The sequence below is a fragment of the Hypanus sabinus genome, unplaced genomic scaffold, assembly GCF_030144855.1.
Source record: "Hypanus sabinus isolate sHypSab1 unplaced genomic scaffold, sHypSab1.hap1 scaffold_521, whole genome shotgun sequence".
NCBI classification, from domain to species: domain Eukaryota; kingdom Metazoa; phylum Chordata; class Chondrichthyes; order Myliobatiformes; family Dasyatidae; genus Hypanus; species Hypanus sabinus.
Window position 1 is genome coordinate 152,305 of NW_026781384.1, and position 17,613 is coordinate 169,917.

Sequence of the window (17,613 nt, forward strand, 5' to 3'; positions counted from 1 at the left end):
AGACAATGTTCAGTGCAGACAGTGAAGGGGCGTCAACGGTGCCATGGCCAGTGTGTGTGCCCCCCCATTGCTTCTTATTTATTAATAGCTAAATTTCCTGCTTGACTTATGTCAAAATCTAGTGACCTTGGTCTGAGATTGAAAAGTTAAAGATCAGCTTTATTTCTATGTCGAAACATTGAGCGAATGTGTCATTATGTCAAATCAAATCTGGAAGGATCGTGCTGCACAGTCTGCAGCCTAGCACACTGACCCTAGCTATGCATCTTTGGAAGTTGGAAGAAACTGGCTCACCTGGAGGAAACCAATGTGGTCACAGGGAAAACGTACAGATATAAGTGAGGATCAAATTCCAATCCTACAAGTGTGTAATGCATTGCACTGACTAAGACAGCACAGTGCCACACCCATGTACTGACCTGTCTGTGTCTTCTCCAGGTCTCGGTCAGAGAGTACCATTAGTTTGTCTGGTTGTGGAAGGCGGTCCAAATGTGATACCAATGGCATTGGAGAACCTGCGGGAAGAGCCCCCGGTGCCCGTGGTTGTCTGTGATGGCAGTGGAAGAGCTTCTGACATCCTCGCCTTTGCACATAAGTACTCTGCAGATGGAGGGTAGGTCATAATTCACTCAGCATCCTCATTCAATCACAATTTCTGATCACTCAGCATCCTCGCCTGAACACAGATCTTCAATCACTCAGAGTCCTCACACAGACACTCATTGTCCCCAATCAATCTTCATCCTCACCCACTCACAGTCCTCAATCACTCAGAGTCCACACACAGTCACTCACAGTCCCCACTCATTCAGTATCAACACCCAAACACTAACAGTCCCCTAATCACTCAACATCCGCACCTGAAAACTCACAGTCCCCAATCAATCTCCATCCTCACTCAAACACTCACAGTCCCCAATCACTCAAAGTCCACAAAAGACACTCACAGATCCTCAATCACTCTCCATCCTCACCCAAACACTCACAGATCCTCAATCACTCTCCATCCTCACCCAAACGCTCACAGTTCATAATCACTCATTGTCCACACAAAAACACTCACAGTCCCCAAACACTGTGTTCACACCAAAACACTCACAGTACCTAATCAATTTCCATGCTCACTCAAACACTCACAGTCCCCAATCACTCAAAGTCTACAAACAGACACTCACAGATCCTCAATCACTCTCCATCCTCACCCAAACACTCACAGATCCTCAATCTCCATTCTCACCTAGACACTCACAGATCCTCAATCACTCTCCATTCTCACCCGAACACTCACAGATCCTCAATCTCCATCCTCACCTAAACACTCACAGTTCACAATCACTCATTGTCCACACAAAAACACTCACAGTCCCCAAACACTGTGTTCACACCAAAACACTCACAGTCCCCAATCATTCAGTCTCCTGACACAACCACTCACAGTTTCCAATCACTCAGTATCCACACCTAAACACTCACAGTTTCCAATCACTCCCCATCCTCACCCAAACATTCACAGTCTCCAAGCATTCAGTGAACATACACAAACACTCAGAGTCCCAAATCACTCTCTATCCTCTCCCAAACACTGACAGTTGCCAATCACTCAGTGTCCACACAGAAACACTCACATTCCCCAATCACTCAGTATCATAGAACCATAGAACATTACAGCACAGAAACAGGCCTTTTGGCCCCTCTTCACTGTGCTGAACCATTTTCTGCCTAGTCCCACTGAGCTGCACCTGGGCCATATCCCTCCATACACCTCTCATCCATGTAACTGTCCAAGTTTTACTTAAATGTCAAAAGTGAGCCCACATTTACCACTTCATCTGGCAGCTCATTCCACACTCCCACCACTCTCTGCATGAAGAAGCCCCCCCCCCCCATGTTCCCTTTAAAGATTTCCCCCTTCACACTTAACCCATAACCTCTGGTTTTTTTTCTCCCCTGGCCTCAGTAGAAAAAGCCTGCCTGCATTCACTCTATCTATACCCATCATAATTTTATACACCTCTATCAAATCACCCCTCATTCTCCTACGCTCCAGGGAATAAAGTCCTAATCTATTCAACCTTTCTCTGTAACTCAGTTTCTAAAGTCCCAGCAACATCCTTGTAAACCTTCTCTGCACTCTTTCAACCTTATTAATATTCTTCCTGTAATTAGGTGACCAAAACTGCACACAATACTCCAAATTCGATCTGACCAATGTCTTATACAGCCTCTCCATTTCATTCCAACTCTTATACTCAATACTTTGGTTTATAAAGGGCAGTGTACCAAAAAGCTCTCTTTATGACCCTATCTACTTGTGACGCCACTTTTAGGGAATTATGTATCTGTACTCCCAGCTCCCTCTTTCTGCTGCACGCTTCAGTGTCCTACCATTTACTTTCCATGTTCTACCTTGGTTTGACCTTCCGAAGTGCAATACCTTACACTTGTCTGCATAAAACTCCATCTGCCATTTTTCAGCACATTCCTCCAACTGGTCCAAATCCCTCTGCAAGCTTTGAAAACCTTCCTCACTGTCCACTACACCTCCAATCTTTGTATCATTGGCAAATTTGCTGATCCAATTTGCCACATTATCATCCAGATCATTGATATAGATGACAAATAACAATGGACCCAGCACTGATCCCTGTGGCACACCACTAGTCACAGGCCTCCACTCAGAGAAGCAATCCTCCACTACCACTCTCTGTCTTCTCCCATTGAGCCAATGTCTAATCCAATTTACTATCTCTCCATGTACACCTAGCAAATGAATCTTCCTAACTAACCTCCCATGTGGCACCTTGTCAAAGGCCTTACTGAAGTCCATGTATACAACATCCACTGCCTTCCCTTCATCCACTTTCCTGGTAACTTCCTCGAAAAACTCTAATAGATTGGTTAACCATGACCTACCACACACAAAGCCATGCTGACTTTTTCTAATAAGTCCCTGTCTATCCAAATACTTGTAGATCCTATCTCTTAGTATTCCTTCCAGTAATTTACCTACTACTGATGTCAAACTTACCGGCCTATAATTTCCCGGCATACTTTTTGAGTGTTTTTTAAACAACGGAACAACATGAGCTATCCTCCAATCCTCTGGCACCTCACCCGTGGATATCGACATTTTAAATATTTCTGCCAGGGCCCGTGCAATTTCAACACTAGTCTCCTTCAAGGTCCGAGGGAATACCCTGTCAGGTCCTGGGGATTTATCTACTCTGATTTGCCTCAAGATAGCAAGCACCTCCTCCTCTTTAATCTGTATAAGTTCCATGACCTCCCTACTTGTTTGCCTTGTTTCCATAGACTCCATTCCAGTTTCCTTAGTAAGTACAGATGCAAAAAACCCATTTAATATCTCTCCAATTTTTTTTGGTTCCATACATAGCCAACCACTCTGATCTTCAAGAGGACCAATTTCATCCCTTACTATCCTTTTGCTCTTAGCATACCTGTAGAAGCTCTTTGGATAATCCTTCTCCTTGACTGCCAAAGCAACCTAATCTTTTAGCTCTCCTGATTTCTTTCTTAAGTATTTTCTTACTCTTTTTATACTCCTCAAGCAGCTTATTTCCTCCCTGTTGCCTATACATGTTATACATCTCTCTTCTTCCTTATCAGCGTTCCAATATCCCTCAAGAACCAAGGTTCCTTATTCTTACTCACTTTGCCTTTAACCCTGACAGGAACATACAAACTCTGCACTCTCAAAATTTCTCCTTTGAAGGCTTCCCACTTACCAATCACATCCTTGCCAGAGAACAACCTGTCCCAATCTATGCTTTTTAGATCCTTTCTCATTTCTTCAAATTTGGCCTTTTTCCAGTTTAGAACTTCAACCCGCAAATTGAAACTAATGACGTTATGGTCACTGGAACCAAAGTGTTCCCCTACACACACTTTTGTCACCTGCCCTAACTCATTTCCTAATAGATTTAATATTGCATCCCCCATACATCTATATATTGATTTAGAAAACTTTCCTGAACACATTTTACAAGTTCTAACCCATCTGGACCTTTAACAGTATGGGAGTCCCAATCAATGTGTGGAAAATTAAAATCTTCGATAATCACAACTTTCTATCTCCTGCAGTTGTCTGTTATCTCTCTGCAGATTTGCTCCTCTAGTTTTCGCTGACTATTGGATGGTCTATAATACAACCCTGTTAATATGGTCATACCTTTCCTGTTTCTCAGCTCCACACATATGGCCTCAGTAGACAAGCCCTCTAATCTGTCCTGCTGAAGCACTGCTGTAATATTTTCCCTGGCTAACAAAGCCACCCCACCCCATCCTTCATCCCTCTGCCTCTATCACGTCTGAAACGTGAGAACCCTGGAACATTGAGCTGCCAGTCCTGCCCCTCCTGTAGCCAAGTTTCACTAATGGCTATGATGTCATAATTCCATGTGTCAATCCAGGCCCTCAGCTTGTCTGCCTTTCCCACAATACTCCTGGCATTGAAATAGACACACCTCGGAAGATTATTATCACCACACACAAACCTTCTATTTGTGACTGCATGAACTACTAACATCATTTATTTTTACCCCCATTCCACTATCTACTCTGGCACTCTGGTTCCCATCCCCCTGCATATCTAGTTTAAACCCTCCACAATAACACTAGCAAACCTCCCTGCAAGTATATTGGTCCCCTTGTAGTTCAGGTGTAACCCGTCTCTCTTGTACAGGTCCCACCTGCCCCAGAAGAGGTCCCAATAATCTAGAAATTGGAAACCCTGCCCCTACACTAGTTTCTCAGCCACGTGTTCATCTGCCAGAGCATCCTACACTTACCCTCACTGGCACGTGGCACAGTTAGCAATCCGGAGATTACTACCTTCAAGGTCCTGTTTTTCAACTTCCTACCAAGCTCTCTGTACTCACTCCTCAGGACCTCCTGACTCTTTCTACCTATGTCATTGGTACTGATGTGTACCATGACATCTGGCAGATCACCCTCCCATCTCAGAATGTTGTGTACACGATCAGAGACATCCCTGACCCTGGCACCCGGGAAACAACAAACATCTGTCAGTCTCTATCACGACCACACACAAACATTCTCAATCCTCAATCAGTGTCAACACCCAAACACTCACAGTGCCCAATCATTCAGTGGCTGCACACGAACATTTACCATCCCGAATCACTCTCCATCCTCACCAAAACACTCATAGTTCACAATCACTCAGTGTCCACACACAAACACTCACAGTCCCCAATCACTCCCCATCCTCACACAACATTCACAGTCCCCAATCATTCAGTGTCCACACCCAAACACTCACAGTCCCCAATCACTCAGTGTCCACACCCAAACACTCACAGTCCCCAATCACTCAGTGTCCACGCACAAACACTCACAGTCCCCAATCACTCCCCATCCTCACACAACATTCACAATCCCCAATCACTCAGTCTCCACACCCAAACACTCACAGTCCCCAATCATTCAGTCTCCTCACCCAAACACTCACAGTCCCCAATCACTCAGTGTCCATGCCCAAACACTCACAGTCCCCAATCACTCAGTGTCCACACCCAAACACTCACAGTCCCCAATCACTCAGTCTCCTCACCCAAACACTCACAGTCCCCAATCACTCAGTCTCCTCACCCAAACACTCACAGTCCCCAATCATTCAGTGTCCACACCCAAACACTCACAGTCCCCAATCACTCAGTGTCCACACCCAAACACTCACAGTCCCCAATCACTCAGTGTCCACACCCAAACACTCACAGTCCCCAATCACTCAGTCCCCACACCCAAACACTCACAGTCCCCAATCACTCAGTGTCCACACCCAAACACTCACAGTCCCAAATCACTCAGTCTCCTCACACAAACACTCACAGTCCCCAATCACTCAGTCTCCTCACCCAAACACTCACAGTCCCCAATCACTCAGTGTCCATGCACAAACACTCACAGTCCCCAATCACTCAGTCTCCTCACACAAACACTTACTGTCCAGAATCACTCTCCATTCTCACCCAAACAGTCAAAATTCACAATCACTCAGTGTCCACACCAAAACACTCACAGTCCCCAATCATTCAGTCTCCTCACCCAAACACTCACAGTCCCCAATCATTCAGTGTCCACACCCAAACACTCACAGTCCCCAATCACTCAGTGTCCACACACAAACACTCACAGTCCCCAATCACTCAGTGTCCACACACAAACACTCACAGTCCCCAATCACTCAGTGTCCTCACCCAAACACTCACAGTCCCCAATCACTCAGTGTCCACACCCAAACACTCACAGTCCCCAATCACTCAGTGTCCTCACCCAAACACTCACAGTCCCCAATCACTCAGTCTCCACACCCAAACACTCACAGTCCCCAATCATTCAGTCTCCTCACACAAACACTCACAGTCCCCAATCACTCAGTCTCTTCACACAAACACTCACAGTCCCCAATCACTCAGTGTCCATGCCCAAACACTCACAGTCCCCAATTATTCAGTCTCCTCACTCAAACACTCACAGTCCCCAATCATTCAGTCTCCTCACACAAACACTCACAGTCCCCAATCACTCAGTGTCCACGCACAAACACTCACAGTCCCCAATCACTCAGTGTCCACACCCAAACACTCACAGTCCCCAATCACTCAGTGTCCACACCCAAACACTCACAGTCCCCAATCACTCAGTGTCCACGCACAAACACTCACAGTCCCCAATCACTCAGTCTCCTCACACAAACACTTACTGTCCAGAATCACTCTCCATTCTCACCCAAACAGTCAAAATTCACAATCACTCAGTGTCCACACCAAAACACTCACAGTCCCCAATCATTCAGTCTCCTCACCCAAACACTCACAGTCCCCAATCACTCAGTGTCCACACCCAAACACTCACAGTCCCCAATCACTCAGTGTCCACACACAAACACTCACAGTCCCCAATCACTCAGTGTCCACACACAAACACTCACAGTCCCCAATCACTCAGTGTCCTCACCCAAACACTCACAGTCCCCAATCACTCAGTGTCCACACCCAAACACTCACAGTCCCCAATCACTCAGTCTCCACACCCAAACACTCACAGTCCCCAATCACTCAGTCTCCTCACCCAAACACTCACAGTCCCTAATCACTCAGTGTCCACACACAAACACTCACAGTCCCCAATCACTCAGTGTCCTCACCCAAACACTCACAGTCCCCAATCACTCAGTCTCCACACCCAAACAACCACAGTCCCCAATCATTCAGTCTCCTCACACAAACACTCACAGTCCCCAATCACTCAGTCTCTTCACACAAACACTCACAGTCCCCAATCACTCAGTGTCCATGCCCAAACACTCACAGTCCCCAATCACTCAGTGTCCACACACAAACACTCACAGTCCACAATCACTCAGTGTCCACACCCAAACACTCACAGTCCCCAATCACTCAGTCTCCACACTCAAACACTCACAGTCCACAATCACTCAGTGTCCACACACAAACACTCAGAGTCCCCAATCACTCAGTGTCCTCACCCAAACACTCACAGTCCCCAATCACTCAGTGTCCACACCCAAACACTCACAGTCCCCAATCACTCAGTCCCCACACCCAAACACTCACAGTCCCCAGTCACTCAGTCTGCTCACCCAAACACTCACAGTCCCCAATCACTCAGTGTCCACACCCAAACACTCACAGTCCCCAATCACTCAGTCTCCTCACACAAACACTCACAGTCCCCAATCACTCAGTGTCCACGCACAAACACTCACAGTCCCCAATCACTCAGTGTCCACGCACAAACACTCACAGTCCCCAATCACTCAGTGTCCACGCACACTCACAGTCCCCAATCACTCAGTCTCCTCACACAAACACTTCCTGTCCAGAATCACTCTCCATTCTCACCCAAACAGTCAAAATTCACAATCACTCAGTGTCCACACCAAAACACTCACAGTCCCCAATCATTGTCTCCTCACCCAAACACTCACAGTCCCCAATCACTCAGTGTCCACACCCAAACACTCACAGTCCCCAATCACTCAGTGTCCACACACAAACACTCACAGTCCCCAATCACTCAGTGTCCACACACAAACACTCACAGTCTCCAATCACTCAGTGTCCTCACCCAAACACTCACAGTCCCCAATCACTCAGTCTCTTCACACAAACACTCACAGTCCCCAATCACTCAGTCTCCTCACACAAACACTCACAGTCCCCAATCACTCAGTCTCCTCACCCAAACACTCACAGTCCCCAATCACTCAGTGTCCTCACCCAAACACTCACAGTCCCCAATCATTCAGTCTCCTCACACAAACACTCACAGTCCCCAATCACTCAGTCTCCTCACACAAACACTTACTGTCCAGAATCACTCTCCATTCTCACCCAAACAGTCAAAATTCACAATCACTCAGTGTCCACACCAAAACACTCACAGTCCTCACTCACAGACACGCATAGTCCCGACACACTGCATCCTTACCCAAACACTCACAGTCCCCAATCATTCAGTATCCTAACAGAAACAGTTGCAATCCCCAATCATTGCCTCTACACACCCAAACACTCACAGTCCCCAATCACTCAGTGTCCACACACAAACACTGTCATTCCCCGATCACTCACTGACTTGATACAAACACTCACAGTCCCCAATCACTCCACCCTCACCCAAAAAGTCACAGATCCCAATCATTCAGTCTGCTAACATAGGCACTCACAGTCCCCAATCACAATGTCCACACCAAAGTACTCACAGTCCCCAATCATTCACCAACATGTAAACTCTCACAGTCCCCAATTCTCAGTGTCCACACCCAAACATTCACCGTCCCCAATCACAGTGTCCACACATTAACGCTCACAGTTGCCAGTCACTCACTGTCCACACCAAAACACTCACAGTCCCATATCACTCAGTGTCCTCACTCAAACACTCACAGTTCCTAATCAACTAGTGTCCACACCAAACAGTCACAGTCCCCAATCACTCTCCATACTCACCTAGACAATAGGAGTCCTCAAACACTCAGTCCACACACAAACACTCACCGTCCCCAATTACTCGTTGTCAACATGTAAACTCTCACAGTCCTCAATTCTCAGTATCCACACCCATACTCTCACAGTCCCCAATCACTCTCAATCCTCGCCCAAACACTAACAGTCCCCAAACTTTCAGTATCCACACACAAACACTAACAGTCCCCAAACATTCAGTATCCACACCCAAACACTCACAGTCCCCAATCACTCAGTGTCCACACCCAAACACTCACAGTCCCCAATCACTCAGTGTCCACACCCAAACACTCACAGTCCCCAATCACTCAGTCTCCACACCCAAACACTCACAGTCCCCAATCACTCAGTCTCCTCACCCAAACACTCACAGTCCCCAATCACTCAGTGTCCACACCCGAACACTCACAGTCCCCAATCACTCAGTCTCCACACCCAAACACTCACAGTCCCCAATCACTCAGTGTCCACGCACAAACACTCACAGTCCCCAATCACTCAGTCTCCTCACACAAACACTTACTGTCCAGAATCACTCTCCATTCTCACCCAGTCAAAATTCACAATCACTCAGTGTCCACACCCAAACACTCACAGTCCCCAATCACTCAGTGTCCACACACAAACACTCACAGTCCCCAATCACTCAGTGTCCACACACAAACACTCACAGTCCCCAATCACTCAGTCTCCTCACACAAACATTAACAGTCCCCAATCACTCAGTGTCCATGCCCAAACACTCACAGTCCCCAATCATTCAGTCTCCTCACTCAAACACTCACAGTCCCCAATCATTCAGTCTCCTCACACAAACACTCACAGTCCCCAATCACTCAGTGTCCACGCACAAACACTCACAGTCCCCAATCACTCAATGTCCACGCACAAACACTCACAGTCCCCAATCACTCAGTGTCCACACCCAAACACTCACAGTCCCCAATCACTCAGTGTCCACACACAAACACTCACAGTCCCCAATCACTCAGTCCACACCCAAACACTCACAGTCCCCAATCACTCAGTGTCCACGCACAAACACTCACAGTCCCCAATCACTCAAAGTCTACAAACAGACACTCACAGATCCTCAATCACTCTCCATCCTCACCCAAACACTCACAGATCCTCAATCTCCATTCTCACCTAGACACTCACAGATCCTCAATCACTCTCCATTCTCACCCGAACACTCACAGATCCTCAATCTCCATCCTCACCTAAACACTCACAGTTCACAATCACTCATTGTCCACACAAAAACACTCACAGTCCCCAAACACTGTGTTCACACCAAAACACTCACAGTCCCCAATCATTCAGTCTCCTCACACAAACACTCACAGTCCCCAATCACTCAGTCTCCTCACACAAACACTTACTGTCCAGAATCACTCTCCATTCTCACCCAAACAGTCAAAATTCACAATCACTCAATGTCCACACCAAAACACTCACAGTCCTCACTCACAGACACGCATAGTCCCGACTCACTGCATCCTTACCCAAACACTCACAGTCCCCAATCATTCAGTATCCTAACAGAAACAGTTGCAATCCCCAATCATTGCCTCTACACACCCAAACACTCACAGTCCCCAATCACTCAGTGTCCACACACAAACACTGTCATTCCCCGATCACTCACTGACTTGATACAAACACTCACAGTCCCCAATCACTCCACCCTCACCCAAAAAGTCACAGATCCCAATCATTCAGTCTGCTAACATAGGCACTCACAGTCCCCAATCACAATGTCCACACCAAAGTACTCACAGTCCCCAATCATTCACCAACGTAAACTCTCACAGTCCCCAATTCTCAGTGTCCACACCCAAACATTCACCGTCCCCAATCACAGTGTCCACACATTAACACTCACAGTTGCCAGTCACTCACTGTCCACACCAAAACACTCACAGTCCCATATCACTCAGTGTCCTCACTCAAACACTCACAGTTCCTAATCAACTAGTGTCCACACCAAACAGTCACAGTCCCCAATCACTCTCCATACTCACCTAGACAATAGGAGTCCTCAAACACTCAGTCCACACACAAACACTCACCGTCCCCAATTACTCGTTGTCAACATGTAAACTCTCACAGTCCTCAATTCTCAGTATCCACACCCATACTCTCACAGTCCCCAATCACTCTCAATCCTCGCCCAAACACTAACAGTCCCCAAACTTTCAGTATCCACACACAAACACTAACAGTCCCCAAACATTCAGTATCCACACCCAAACACTCACAGTCCCCAATCACTCAGTGTCCACACCCAAACACTCACAGTCCCCAATCACTCAGTGTCCACACCCAAACACTCACAGTCCCCAATCACTCAGTCTCCACACCCAAACACTCACAGTCCCCAATCACTCAGTCTCCTCACCCAAACACTCACAGTCCCCAATCACTCAGTGTCCACACCCGAACACTCACAGTCCCCAATCACTCAGTCTCCACACCCAAACACTCACAGTCCCCAATCACTCAGTGTCCACGCACAAACACTCACAGTCCCCAATCACTCAGTCTCCTCACACAAACACTTACTGTCCAGAATCACTCTCCATTCTCACCCAGTCAAAATTCACAATCACTCAGTGTCCACACCCAAACACTCACAGTCCCCAATCACTCAGTGTCCACACCCAAACACTCACAGTCCCCAATCACTCAGTGTCCATGCCCAAACACTCACAGTCCCCAATCATTCAGTCTCCTCACTCAAACACTCACAGTCCCCAATCATTCAGTCTCCTCACACAAACACTCACAGTCCCCAATCACTCAGTGTCCACACACAAACACTCACAGTCCCCAATCACTCAGTGTCCTCACCCAAACACTCACAGTCCCCAATCATTCAGTCTCCTCACACAAACACTCACAGTCCCCAATCACTCAGTCTCCTCACACAAAGACTCACAGTCCCCAATCACTCAGTGTCCATGCCCAAACACTCACAGTCCCCAATCATTCAGTCTCCTCACTCAAACACTCACAGTCCCCAATCATTCAGTCTCCTCACACAAACACTCACAGTCCCCAATCACTCAGTGTCCACGCACAAACACTCACAGTCCCCAATCACTCAGTGTCCACACCCAAACACTCACAGTCCCCAATCACTCAGTCCACACCCAAACACTCACAGTCCCCAATCACTCAGTGTCCACGCACAAACACTCACAGTCCCCAATCACTCAAAGTCTACAAACAGACACTCACAGATCCTCAATCACTCTCCATCCTCACCCAAACACTCACAGATCCTCAATCTCCATTCTCACCTAGACACTCACAGATCCTCAATCACTCTCCATTCTCACCCGAACACTCACAGATCCTCAATCTCCATCCTCACCTAAACACTCACAGTTCACAATCACTCATTGTCCACACAAAAACACTCACAGTCCCCAAACACTGTGTTCACACCAAAACACTCACAGTCCCCAATCATTCAGTCTCCTCACACAAACACTCACAGTCCCCAATCACTCAGTCTCCTCACACAAACACTTACTGTCCAGAATCACTCTCCATTCTCACCCAAACAGTCAAAATTCACAATCACTCAATGTCCACACCAAAACACTCACAGTCCTCACTCACAGACACGCATAGTCCCGACACACTGCATCCTTACCCAAACACTCACAGTCCCCAATCATTCAGTATCCTAACAGAAACAGTTGCAATCCCCAATCATTGCCTCTACACACCCAAACACTCACAGTCCCCAATCACTCAGTGTCCACACACAAACACTGTCATTCCCCGATCACTCACTGACTTGATACAAACACTCACAGTCCCCAATCACTCCACCCTCACCCAAAAAGTCACAGATCCCAATCATTCAGTCTGCTAACATAGGCACTCACAGTCCCCAATCACAATGTCCACACCAAAGTACTCACAGTCCCCAATCATTCACCAACGTAAACTCTCATAGTCCCCAATTCTCAGTGTCCACACCCAAACATTCACCGTCCCCAATCACAGTGTCCACACATTAACACTCACAGTTGCCAGTCACTCACTGTCCACACCAAAACACTCACAGTCCCATATCACTCAGTGTCCTCACTCAAACACTCACAGTTCCTAATCAACTAGTGTCCACACCAAACAGTCACAGTCCCCAATCACTCTCCATACTCACCTAGACAATAGGAGTCCTCAAACACTCAGTCCACACACAAACACTCACCGTCCCCAATTACTCGTTGTCAACATGTAAACTCTCACAGTCCTCAATTCTCAGTATCCACACCCATACTCTCACAGTCCCCAATCACTCTCAATCCTCGCCCAAACACTAACAGTCCCCAAACTTTCAGTATCCACACACAAACACTAACAGTCCCCAAACATTCAGTATCCACACCCAAACACTCACAGTCCCCAATCACTCAGTGTCCACACCCAAACACTCACAGTCCCCAATCACTCAGTGTCCACACCCAAACACTCACAGTCCCCAATCACTCAGTCTCCACACCCAAACACTCACAGTCCCCAATCACTCAGTCTCCTCACCCAAACACTCACAGTCCCCAATCACTCAGTGTCCACACCCGAACACTCACAGTCCCCAATCACTCAGTCTCCACACCCAAACACTCACAGTCCCCAATCACTCAGTGTCCACGCACAAACACTCACAGTCCCCAATCACTCAGTCTCCTCACACAAACACTTACTGTCCAGAATCACTCTCCATTCTCACCCAGTCAAAATTCACAATCACTCAGTGTCCACACCCAAACACTCACAGTCCCCAATCACTCAGTGTCCACACCCAAACACTCACAGTCCCCAATCACTCAGTGTCCACACCCAAACACTCACAGTCCCCAATCACTCAGTGTCCACACACAAACACTCACAGTCCACAATCACTCAGTGTCCACACACAAACACTCAGAGTCCCCAATCACTCAGTGTCCTCACCCAAACACTCACAGTCCCCAATCACTCAGTGTCCACACCCAAACACTCACAGTCCCCAATCACTCAGTGTCCACACTCAAACACTCACAGTCCCCAATCACTCAGTCTCCTCACCCAAACACTCACAGTCCCTAATCACTCAGTGTCCACACACAAACACTCACAGTCCCCAATCACTCAGTGTCCTCACCCAAACACTCACAGTCCCCAATCACTCAGTCTCCACACCCAAACACTCACAGTCCCCAATCATTCAGTCTCCTCACACAAACACTCACAGTCCCCAATCACTCAGTCTCTTCACACAAACACTCACAGTCCCCAATCACTCAGTGTCCATGCCCAAACACTCACAGTCCCCAATTATTCAGTCTCCTCACTCAAACACTCACAGTCCCCAATCATTCAGTCTCCTCACACAAACACTCACAGTCCCCAATCACTCAGTGTCCACGCACAAACACTCACAGTCCCCAATCACTCAGTGTCCACACCCAAACACTCACAGTCCCCAATCACACAGTGTCCACACCCAAACACTCACAGTCCCCAATCACTCAGTGTCCACGCACAAACACTCACAGTCCCCAATCACTCAGTCTCCTCACACAAACACTTACTGTCCAGAATCACTCTCCATTCTCACCCAAACAGTCAAAATTCACAATCACTCAGTGTCCACACCAAAACACTCACAGTCCTCACTCACAGACACGCATAGTCCCGACACACTGCATCCTTACCCAAACACTCACAGTCCCCAATCATTCAGTATCCTAACAGAAACAGTTGCAATCCCCAATCATTGCCTCTACACACCCAAACACTCACAGTCCCCAATCACTCAGTGTCCACACACAAACACTGTCATTCCCCGATCACTCACTGACTTGATACAAACACTCACAGTCCCCAATCACTCCACCCTCACCCAAAAAGTCACAGATCCCAATCATTCAGTCTGCTAACATAGGCACTCACAGTCCCCAATCACAATGTCCACACCAAAGTACTCACAGTCCCCAATCATTCACCAACGTAAACTCTCACAGTCCCCAATTCTCAGTGTCCACACCCAAACATTCACCGTCCCCAATCACAGTGTCCACACATTAACACTCACAGTTGCCAGTCACTCACTGTCCACACCAAAACACTCACAGTCCCATATCACTCAGTGTCCTCACTCAAACACTCACAGTTCCTAATCAACTAGTGTCCACACCAAACAGTCACAGTCCCCAATCACTCTCCATACTCACCTAGACAATAGGAGTCCTCAAACACTCAGTCCACACACAAACACTCACCGTCCCCAATTACTCGTTGTCAACATGTAAACTCTCACAGTCCTCAATTCTCAGTATCCACACCCATACTCTCACAGTCCCCAATCACTCTCAATCCTCGCCCAAACACTAACAGTCCCCAAACTTTCAGTATCCACACACAAACACTAACAGTCCCCAAACATTCAGTATCCACACGCAAACACTCACAGTCCCCAATCACTCAGTGTCCACACCCAAACACTCACAGTCCCCAATCACTCAGTGTCCACACCCAAACACTCACAGTCCCCAATCACTCAGTCTCCACACCCAAACACTCACAGTCCCCAATCACTCAGTCTCCTCACCCAAACACTCACAGTCCCCAATCACTCAGTGTCCACACCCGAACACTCACAGTCCCCAATCACTCAGTCTCCACACCCAAACACTCACAGTCCCCAATCACTCAGTGTCCACGCACAAACACTCACAGTCCCCAATCACTCAGTCTCCTCACACAAACACTTATTGTCCAGAATCACTCTCCATTCTCACCCAGTCAAAATTCACAATCACTCAGTGTCCACACCCAAACACTCACAGTCCCCAATCACTCAGTGTCCACACCCAAACACTCACAGTCCCCAATCACTCAGTGTCCACACCCAAACACTCACAGTCCCCAATCACTCAGTGTCCACACACAAACACTCACAGTCCACAATCACTCAGTGTCCACACACAAACACTCAGAGTCCCCAATCACTCAGTGTCCTCACCCAAACACTCACAGTCCCCAATCACTCAGTGTCCACACCCAAACACTCACAGTCCCCAACCACTCAGTCTCCACACTCAAACACTCACAGTCCCCAATCACTCAGTCTCCTCACCCAAACACTCACAGTCCCTAATCACTCAGTGTCCACACACAAACACTCACAGTCCCCAATCACTCAGTGTCCTCACCCAAACACTCACAGTCCCCAATCACTCAGTCTCCACACCCAAACACTCACAGTCCCCAATCATTCAGTCTCCTCACACAAACACTCACAGTCCCCAATCACTCAGTCTCTTCACACAAACACTCACAGTCCCCAATCACTCAGTGTCCATGCCCAAACACTCACAGTCCCCAATTATTCAGTCTCCTCACTCAAACACTCACAGTCCCCAATCATTCAGTCTCCTCACACAAACACTTACTGTCCAGAATCACTCTCCATTCTCACCCAAACAGTCAAAATTCACAATCACTCAGTGTCCACACCAAAACACTCACAGTCCCCAATCATTCAGTCTCCTCACCCAAACACTCACAGTCCCCAATCACTCAGTGTCCACACCCAAACACTCACAGTCCCCAATCACTCAGTGTCCACACACAAACACTCACAGTCCCCAATCACTCAGTGTCCACACACAAACACTCACAGTCCCCAATCACTCAGTGTCCTCACCCAAACACTCACAGTCCCCAATCACTCAGTGTCCACACCCAAACACTCACAGTCCCCAATCACTCAGTCTCCACACCCAAACACTCACAGTCCCCAATCACTCAGTCTCCTCACCCAAACACTCACAGTCCCTAATCACTCAGTGTCCACACACAAACACTCACAGTCCCCAATCACTCAGTGTCCTCACCCAAACACTCACAGTCCCCAATCACTCAGTCTCCACACCCAAACAACCACAGTCCCCAATCATTCAGTCTCCTCACACAAACACTCACAGTCCCCAATCACTCAGTCTCTTCACACAAACACTCACAGTCCCCAATCACTCAGTGTCCATGCCCAAACACTCACAGTCCCCAATTATTCAGTCTCCTCACTCAAACACTCACAGTCCCCAATCACTCAGTGTCCACACCCAAACACTCACAGTCCCCAATCACTCAGTGTCCACACACAAACACTCACAGTCCACAATCACTCAGTGTCCACACACAAACACTCAGAGTCCCCAATCACTCAGTGTCCTCACCCAAACACTCACAGTCCCCAATCACTCAGTGTCCACACCCAAACACTCACAGTCCCCAATCACTCAGTCTCCACACTCAAACACTCACAGTCCCCAATCACTCAGTCTCCTCACCCAAACACTCACAGTCCCTAATCACTCAGTGTCCACACACAAACACTCACAGTCCCCAATCACTCAGTGTCCTCACCCAAACACTCACAGTCCCCAATCACTCAGTCTCCACACCCAAACACTCACAGTCCCCAATCATTCAGTCTCCTCACAAAAACACTCACAGTCCCCAATCACTCAGTCTCTTCACACAAACACTCACAGTCCCCAATCACTCA

At 47.7% G+C, this 17,613-nt stretch overlaps 1 protein-coding gene across 1 annotated transcript in view; it reads left to right on the forward strand.

Moving 5' to 3' along the window:
- LOC132389274 (transient receptor potential cation channel subfamily M member 1-like) overlaps positions 1–17,613 on the forward strand; it is a gene marked incomplete at its 5' end in the record, with an annotated part of 255,446 nt that overhangs the window by 78,845 nt on the left and 158,988 nt on the right. Inside the window, one exon of the mRNA XM_059961770.1 lies at positions 439–613. Coding sequence (XP_059817753.1) covers positions 439–613 — 175 coding nt within the window. The remainder of the gene's footprint in view (positions 1–438; positions 614–17,613) is intronic.